This window comes from Cyclopterus lumpus, chromosome 2 (genome assembly GCF_009769545.1).
Source record: "Cyclopterus lumpus isolate fCycLum1 chromosome 2, fCycLum1.pri, whole genome shotgun sequence".
Classification (NCBI taxonomy): Eukaryota; Metazoa; Chordata; class Actinopteri; order Perciformes; family Cyclopteridae; genus Cyclopterus; species Cyclopterus lumpus.
In genome coordinates this window covers 3,826,986-3,836,961 of record NC_046967.1, presented here as the reverse complement: position 1 = coordinate 3,836,961, position 9,976 = coordinate 3,826,986, and the positions used below count along the sequence as shown (strand labels likewise).

General features: G+C 40.6%; 1 protein-coding gene across 1 annotated transcript; it reads left to right on the top strand.

The window, feature by feature from the left end:
* The first annotated feature begins 4,373 nt into the window (after nt 1–4,373).
* Nucleotides 4,374–9,624, top strand: LOC117745961. Its single transcript, XM_034554641.1, has 7 exons — nt 4,374–4,382; nt 5,397–5,523; nt 6,389–6,534; nt 8,501–8,565; nt 9,076–9,240; nt 9,338–9,442; nt 9,540–9,624. Exons 2-7 carry the CDS (start codon nt 5,407–5,409, stop codon nt 9,587–9,589), a joined length of 648 nt encoding a protein of 215 aa, XP_034410532.1. The 5' UTR covers nt 4,374–4,382; nt 5,397–5,406; the 3' UTR covers nt 9,590–9,624.
* Nucleotides 9,625–9,976: the final 352 nt, after the last annotated feature.

The window sequence follows — 9,976 nt, the reverse complement described above, 5'->3', positions numbered from 1 at the left end:
GACAAAAAGACAAAAAAATGGAACGTGTGGCTCGTTTTTATTCATAATGTAATAAAATGTTATAACACCAAGGTTTTATTAACTGTGAAGCGTGTCCCCAGTGAGAGGTCAAAACTTAGTCAACAAACATACATGAAACACACTTTTGATGATTTAATACAACGTTCACCTTCTGGGAAAATCATCATCTCTGATCAAGAATAAACTTCCATGAATCAAAAAAAAAGATTATAAGATAAAAATGCTACAGAATATATGTATTTATCTTTAACGTGAAAATAAAGAACATTGACATTCTCCGCTTGTTCCCTCTTAAATACCTTTATCCTAAGTACTATGAGTATTGAAGTTTATTATCAATAAACGTCATAACTCAGTGTAATACGTCATTGTACCGCCATGGTTTTCAAACTATGTAATGGAGCTCAATATTAAAGAAATATGTTCAGTGTAATACCTCATTGTACCACCTTGTTTATTATTGGAAAGTACCAGAAATAACTGTTTACAATGAACGCATCTGAGAGGATCACATACCAAGAATCGTGGCCATGCCTGTGCCGTGGAAAAATACTGGGAAACTTGTTTTTCTTAAACGCTAATCGGACCACTCAGACACCTGAGAGACAAGAGACGGGAATGTACATGCACAATCGTGGACACCACTGTGGACTGCGGAACCCTTTCGCAAAAATAAATAAATAAAAATGTTTAAAAAAAAAAATGTATTCGAAAGCAGGACTTTGGCATAGGTTACCCTCTGGTTGACATAGAAATGGATTGTGACACATTGAAGACTACTTTAAACCTGGTTTTACAACAGATGAAATACTTCAATTGCTTGCTAAGTCGACCGAACCTGCTTGGACAAAACGGCCACCAGCCCTCGATGCATCAGTCTGCAGGGTAAAGGGAAGAGATAAGTTAGGTGTATGGAGGAGTGGCTCCCCACAGAGAGCTTGTTTTACCTTCTCAAACACCAACTGGCACTGCTCCGTCCACTGGACCGGATCTGAGGCACCTTTCCGGGTCAGATCGGTCACCGCCCACCTGCTACTCATGCTCCGCCCAGGTGGTGGTGTGGATGATCACATCATTCAAGTAGGCAGCCGCATATGCAGCGTGCGGACGCAGCAAACGGTAGATGAGGCGTTGAAAAGTGTCTGGGGCTCTGAACAAACCAAAGGGAAGCGTGGTGAGTTGGTACAACCCATACAGAGTGGAGAAGGACGTTTTTTCCTTTGGTGACAGAGGAATCTGCCAATGGCCCTTGGTTAAATCCAGTATCGTAAAGAAACGCGCAGTGCCCGGTCGGTCAAAGAGTTCCTCGACCCGGGGCATTGGGTAAGCATCGAACTGTGACACATCGTTCACCTTGCGATAGTCCACACAGAATCATATAGATCCATCCTTCTTGACCACAAGAACAGTGGGACTACACCAGGCACTGTTGGACTCTTCTATTACCCCTATCTCCAGCAAGGCCGCTAATTCCCTCTGAACCACTTTTCTTTTGTGTTCAGGTAACATGTAGGGTCGCGACCGCACCATCGATGGCATCTCAATTCGTTGCTCTTTGAGGTTTGTGCAACCTGGCAGGAGGGAGAACACGTCAGCAAACTGCTCTTGCAACTAGACAATGTCTTTTCTCTGGGTCCCGGAGAGATGGTCTTCACAAAGGAGCGAGGCCGGATTAGTAGAAGTTGGCGCCTCAGGCCCCAGCTCCTCTCTCTCAAAAACCGCGGACACCAGAGAAACAGACTCCGCCTCTCTCCATGCTTTTAGGAGGTTGAGGTGGTAGATCTGTGTAGCTCCTCCCCTGTCAGAACGCACCACCTCATAGTTGACATCCCCCACTCGCTGTGTGACCACAAAGGGCCCTTGCCACTTGCCGAGGAGTTTAGAGCCAGTTTGCTCAATGGCATCATTTCTTCATTACCGTTTAACACACACACATTTCGACAGGATACCCTCTCCCAGCTGAAAGGCCGGTAACAAAGTGTCCCTGCGGTGTATAACCAACTGATAGCGGGTGCCAAGTCTCATGAAGTTAGAGGCTTCAGGTCTATTCATACATTCTGTCATATTCATTGAATGTGTTTATGTAACTCAGTAATGCTGTTCATTCTGTACACATGACATCTATTGCGTCTGTCCATCCGGGGAGAGGGATCCTCCTCTGTTGCTCTCCTGAAGGTTTCTTACTTTTTTTCTTATGTAAGGGTTTTTTCTATTTCATGGAAGTTTTTCCTGATCCGATGTGAGGTCCTGGGACAGGGATGTCGTATGTGTACAGATTGTAAAGCCCTCTGAGGCAAATTCATAATTGCTGATATTGGGCTAAATAAAATAAAGTGAATTGAAATTGAATTGAATTCACTAGCCACTACAGTTCCCTTCCACAAAAAAGACTCTTCGCTTAATCATCTGCACAACAAGTTAACGCACACACACACACACAGAATTAACATTACATATTACATTATGTTTTTTAAATCACAATACACGAAGGACTCTTTAAACAATTTAACAATTTAATTAAGGAATTTTTATGGAGTGGCAAAAAACCTAGAATCAGTATGAAAAAGCTCTTTGCTTCAAGGAAACGTGGAGGATTGGCTATTCCAAATATGGAATTATATAGCATAGTATTCAAAATAATTTGCTAGCACGGCATTGTGCGAACTATGAATCCAACCACGCATGGGTAAAGATGGAAGAGTAATTAACAGCTCCATTCCAGGTTATGGACTCGATATCACAAAAACACACATGGAAATCTAATATTACAACACTCTAAGTGGGCATGGGTGAGGGCACATAAGATTCTGGGGATATCTCAATACAAACAAAGCTACTTCTCTACTTGGAATAATCTTCTCATCTGTTTAGGGAAAAAAGTATTTCTATGGGATACATGGCTGGCAAAAGGAATACATGTTATCAAAGATCTCTACAGAGAAGGCTCATTTAAATCATTCAAGGACCTTAAAGAAACATTTAATTTAGATGAGAAGGGGGATTTCTGGAAGTATTTACAGCTGAGGAGTAGCATGGGGTCCGGGTTTGGATTGAAAAGAGAAGAGGAAAAAGAGAAGAAGATTCAGGAGTTCCTAAGTGCTTTTTACTCACTACAAAATTGTACATACATTTTATTTTACACCTCTGAAACTGTATAAAATGGGCTTGATGCAGGACAATACATGTTGGAAATGTAACATAGAAATGGGCTTTTTTCTACACGCTTTGTGGGAGTGCTCCAATGTGTTGCCTTTTTGGAAGGTAGTACTGGAAATGTTAGAAGGGTTGTTTAAACGGCCTTTACCAGAATCCCCACAGCTGTGTTTCTTAAGGGACGCATCAATAGTGCCATCAGGCCTCACCAAAGCAGAGATCAGAATATCATTAACAGATTTCATGGTGGCAGCAAGGCTTATCCTGTGAAACTGGAAGAGCCTACATAAGCCCACGCTCACAGACTGGCTCAAACTTATGACACAGACGGCTGCATTTAAAAATATGATTGCCAGGGTAAAGAACAGTTCAAGCCAAACTGACCAAGCATGGAAAACCCTAATGGCTTTTATAACAAATTAGAGGATTGGTCAAGTACTCGTGGATGGAATTTGTGTTATCAAGAAAATGCAGGAACAATGCAGGTATGTGAGTATGCACATTTACATGTAAAAGATAATAAAGGGGTGTCGGGGTCTGTATATTTTTATTTTTTTTTCTGTTTGCTTTATTTGTCTGCTCTTTTTTTTAAGGTTTTCTTTGTTCTGACTGTGTGCTACGTTATCATTGCGAAGTACGGTGCATGAATGGACGGACCGTACACTTTGGGGTCTAGGTGAGGTACTGATCAGAGTGGGTCTCCATTGGGGTTCATTGTGGGCCCATTGCATGCTTACTGAGTGCCTTCTTACTGTGCACACCTATGACAGTATGTCTGAGGTCAGGCTGTGTGCCAGTTTGAGCTGGATTGAAGGCGTCCTGTGCTGCTTTGTATACTCAGTGTGTTTGTGTGCGTTGGTAGATAAGGACAATTCAATAAATCAGGAAATGATTTGCTTAATACACAAACCCAGCAATGTCATTTTGAAATCCTACACCCCAACCTGATGTTCCCTTTGGACCTGCAGGGGGGTCTGCTGGCAAACATGTCTTACCTAATTCTGTGGAAAGGCTTTCTAGTTTGTAAATACTGGAAAAAAAGCAGACTCAACCTAGCGCAATAACTAACTTTTACTTTAGGCTGCTGTTATGAAACAGCTGTTAGAATATGAACTCAGCTCTACCTCTTGTCTCTTTTCTCAGAAATGGAACCTGCCTGTCCTCAAAGTTCAACCTAACCGTTGACTGCAATACTGGATCAACTTTATGTAAGTTATAATAATATGTTGCTCTCCCGAAGTTTTCTTCCCTTTTTCTGCCCGTTAAAGGTTTTTTTGGAGGGTTTGTTCCTGAACCGATGTGAGGGTCAAAGGTCAGAGGATGTTGTATGTGTACAGATTGCAAAACTCACTGAGACAAATTTGTAATTTTTGATTTTAGGCTATACAAAATAATTTGAATCGTATTCAGCGCTGTTCATGCACATGCTGAAATAAATCTGCACACAAGTTGACAACAGTATCTTCCTGTGCTCCTTTCTTCAGTTCTCAACTGGACCAGGTTCCCTTTGGGTTGAGGCCGGTAACATATACTCTTTTTATTTTATTATGTAGGCTAAAGACTGCTGAACAAATCAGTGAATGATAAATACATGAACCCAACTGTGTCCTTTTTAGTCCTTCATCCGATCCTGAATTATCGGGTCCAATTATTCTCCAATTATGCTACCATCAATGTTTCTCCAACAGGCTACCATCAATGTTTCTCTTACAGGCTACCATCAATGTTTCTCCAACAGGCTACATTCAATATTTCTCCAACAGACTATCTTCAATGTTTCTCCAACAGGCTACCATCAATATTTCTCTTACAGGCTACCATCAATGTTTCTCCAACAGGCTGCGTTCAATATTTCTCCAACTGGCTATCTTCAATGTTTCTCCAACAGGCTATCATTGAAGAGGTCCTGTGCTGCTTTGTATACTCAGTGTGTTTGTGTACGTTGGTAGATAAGGACAATTCAACAAATCAGGAAAGAATTTGCTTAATACACAAACCCAGCAATGTCGTTATGAAATCCTAGACCCAACCTGATGAACCCTTTGGACCTGCAGGGGCGTATGCTGGCAAACATGTCTTACCGAATTCTAGGTAAGGCTTTAGTCTGTGAATACTGGGAAAAAACCAAAGCCGGCAGCTTCTTAAAAGGCTGACCAGCCTCAGCCATCGTTACTTCTGTGACGAGCAGCTGTCATTTGAGATCTTTGTGTTTTTCTTCACAGCTGTAGCATCATGAATCTGTGGCTCAGCACTCAATTCCTGGTCGCGGGGCTATTCCTTAGCAGCTGGGCTCTGACACCTGAAGAATGCCGGCCTCTAATCACGCCTTTGTCTCTGAAGCCCTCCATGGTAAGTCTTCATCTGTCTGGGTTTGTCTATAAGTTATTAGCACTGAAGCAGAATTCAGATATTTGGCAAGTTCTTCCTCAGTTTATGCCTTTAGCGTTAGCATTACGTTGGAGTCAGAGCCAAGCAAACATTTCTCTTTAAGATAAATGCAAAGTACTGAATGAAAAAGTACTTCAAACATTTCACAAGATGTGACTGTTTCTGATCCAGGTACATACCAAACGTGTTTTGATCAGTGCTGCAACTTGGGAACAGGTTACAAAATAATTATATATATATATATATATATATATATATAGTACAAAATATGTAGTAAATGTATAACAAAAATGTCTGTTATTTAATATCTATCAGAAGCTCGTTGGTAAATTACTACTGGCCCTGATGTCCCAATAACAAGATTTCAATGAAATATTAGAGATATATCTGATGGAAAAACAACTACACTTGTAGAATCCAGGATTAGTTTACTTAATGTCAATTATATATTAGTCCATTAAAATATCACATTAAATTATTATCACTAGGATTAGATTGACCAGAACACGCTTAAATGTAGGAAATAATTCATAAAAAATGTCAAATCCTATTTGTTTGAAATAACGGAGCATCAAAGCATCAGTTGCACAGTTGTGTTGCAGTGTGGCCCGAATATCAGAGTAAAGGCCAAAAGTTCATACTCGGGGTAGTCAATATTGATAAAGACCTAGTTCCCCTCTGCTTAAAGGCGTTGTGTTATGCTTGGCTAAACAGGTCCAAATGTACTTAATTTGAAAAGATTTAATATGAGAGAATTTGTCCAATATTCAACCCATTATTGAATGATGTTTATGCTGTCACTAACTGACTCCCTGTTTGTGGGCAGATGCTCGGCAGATCAAACTTCCTCTTTGGTTACACTGATAATGAATTCTACAACGAATATCTGAAGCACATGGAGAGCTACTGGATTGATATCAACCACTCACCATCCAGCCCCAAGACAATTGTTATGACCACAGGCAACAAGTTGTGAGTTGTTAACAATGTCCAAATACACAACATAATCAATTCTGTACATTATAGATAATCAAAATACAGGTTTCAAATAGCTACCATTGAAATGTTTTCTACTTTGGAGGGACACTCAAGAGGGCACTTTTATATATTTTTTCCACTGGAAGGACACCCTAGAGGGCACTTTAGTATGTGTTCTCTACTAGAAGGATACCCTAGAGGACACCTTAGTATGTGTTCTCCACTGGAAGGACACCCTAGAGGACACTTTAGTATGTGTTCTCCACTAGAAGGACACCCTAGAAGGCACATTAGTATGTGTTCTCCACTAGAAGGATACCCTAGAGGACACTTTAGTATGTGTTCTTTACTGGAAAGACACCCTAGAGGACACTTTAGTATGTGTTCTCCACTGGAAGGACACCATAGAGGAAACTTTAGTATGTGTTCTTCACTGGAAGGACACTTTGGTATGTGTTCTCCACTGGAAGGACACCCTAGAGGACACTTTAGTATGTGTTTTCCACTGGAAGGACACCGTAGAGGACACTTTAGTATGTGTTCTCCACTGGAAGGATACCCTAGAGGACACTTTAGTATGTGTTCTCCACTGGAAGGACACTTTAGTATGTGTTCTCCACTGGAAGGACACCCTAGAGGACACTTTAGTATGTGTTCTCCACTGGAAGGACACCGTAGAGGACACTTTAGTATGTGTTCTTCACTGGAAGGATACCCTAGAGGACACTTTAGTATGTGTTCTCCACTAGAAGGACACCCTAGAAGGCACATTAGTATGTGTTCTCCACTAGAAGGATACCCTAGAGGACACTTTAGTATGTGTTCTTTACTGGAAAGACACCCTAGAGGACACTTTAGTATGTGTTCTCCACTGGAAGGACACCATAGAGGACACTTTAGTATGTGTTCTTCACTGGAAGGACACTTTGGTATGTGTTCTCCACTGGAAGGACACCATAGAGGACACTTTAGTATGTGTTCTCCAATGGAAGGACACCGTAGAGGACACTTTAGTATGTGTTCTCCACTGGAAGGATACCGTAGAGGACACTTTAGTATGTGTTCTCCACTGGAAGGATACCCTAGAGGACACTTTAGTATGTGTTCTCCACTGGAAGGATACCCTAGAGGACACATTAGTATGTGTTCTCCACTGGAAGGACACCGTAGAGGACACTTTAGTATGTGTTCTCCACTGGAAGGATACCCTAGAGGACACTTTAGTATGTGTGCAAATTCTGTATGTATTCTTGTATGATGGAGCAATCTGGTTTACTTGAAAGTGATTTCAATTATATTTTAATTCAATTATATTCCATTATTTGAAAAAGCACAGATGCGGGAGTAACAAATAATATTCAATATAATTATTTTTGTTGGGACCGGTGAGGCATAGACATTTTTCTTCTTCTTTTATGATAGCACGATACCTCGTAGTATCATGACAATACATGTGTAACGTAATTGTTAATGATTCAAATATTCTCGTATTTATTATTATTATAATTATTTAAATCAGAGGATGTCTGTAGAGTTGATGTGAAGGTAATCACCAACGGTCTAAGTTCTGAACGAATGCCAGATGAGAGACACCTCACAGACTGCCTCAGACTGGCTGTCTGTGCTGATGAGCCCAACTACAAGGCACTCACAGACAGTGTTCAGTCACAGACACCTCACTGACTTGAGTCACATGACTTCTGATGGCATTGTGATGGGACACAGAGCTGAACTGCACTTACATTAGTTGCCCTAGAGGGCACTTTAGTATGTTTTTCTCCACCAGTTTGACAAAGCAATTCCAGCTCAATGAACACTTACTAGCATTTTGACAGCGCTTTCAAACGGATCACTGTGTTCAGCTGTGGGAGGAATCTTAACTTTTGAAGCTGACATGGAGGAGAAGTTAGAAATGATGTTAGAAGATGAACTCAGCTCTTCCTCTTGTCTCTTTTCTCAGAAATGGAACCTGCCTGTCTATAAGGACCAACCTAAACTTTGAAGACAATACTATATCAACATCATGTAAGTTACCTGATCCAACACCATGCTGGAGTTTCTACATATTTATTGCGTTAGTTCTGTTAGTCAGAGAATCCAGCCGGAGAGATCATGTTTCTGATTGTTAAAACTATTGGATGGATTGAGATGGAATTTGGTTCAGACATTCATCCATACCAGGGGATACGTCTTTCTGACTTGTGATTCTCAGACCTTTACTATTGCGCCACCATAAGGTTCATATTTGTGGTTTCAACTGAAAAATCCTCTGACTTCTCATCTAACTCCATCATCAGAAGAACATTTTTATGTATTGTGGTTTATGAGTTATTTAAGTACAGCCTTACAGAGTTGATAGCATGGCTGTGGACTCTATCAACTTCCATCATCACTGATTAAAACAAACACAACCTCTGCAGCACAGGGAAAGTGAAGAGAACCTCTGTCCTGTCTGAGGACATCGCTGGAAAGTTTACCAGAAGAACATTCTTAGATTTTCAGTGGAGATGATTAATATACAGTTTCTGTCCTTAGACTCCAACTTCTCAGCGTCGTTCCACATGTTGCCGACCTGTGACGGCTGTCTGCTGTATAGCTTCAACCGCACCGCCACAAACCTGGACAAAATGTTAGAGAAGATGGAACTCAACATAAACGCTACAGCAGAGGAGACTCACTACCGTGGTATTCATCTGATGGGTAGGAAGAAACAAGTCTGAGAGAAAACATGTCTAAATATGAATAAAACACATTTCATATCTGAAGCATTCATCCTATGTTGTTGTTTTGTCTCCAGCAAGAGGAACAACCGTGAAGGACTCTGATCTGGAACATTTCAGGAAGCAGGCGAGCTGCCTCGGCTTCAACAGAGAACCAGACTTTATTTACGACCCCAAGAACGGTGCTTCACCTTTTAGACCTGTCTGATTAAACTATGACATGAAGACGTGTGATGACAGATTGAACTGATTTCTTTGTTTTTGTCTCTCTCTCTGCAGATTTCTGTTCCGAATGCGAGGGGCGTAAGATACCCGAATATCACAATTAATATGAATGGATATTTCAAACTGAAACTGAGTAAAGAGACAAAAAGACAAAAAAATGGAACGTGTGGCTCGTTTTTATTCATAATGTAATAAAATGTTATAACACCAAGGTTTTATTAACTGTGAAGCGTGTCCCCAGTGAGAGGTCAAAACTTAGTCAACAAACATACATGAAACACACTTTTGATGATTTAATACAACGTTCACCTTCTGGGAAAATCATCATCTCTGATCAAGAATAAACTTCCATGAATCAAAAAAAAAGATTATAAGATAAAAATGCTACAGAATATATGTATTTATCTTTAACGTGAAAATAAAGAACATTGACATTCTCCGCTTGTTCCCTCTTAAATACCTTTATCCTATGTACTATGAGTATTGAAGTT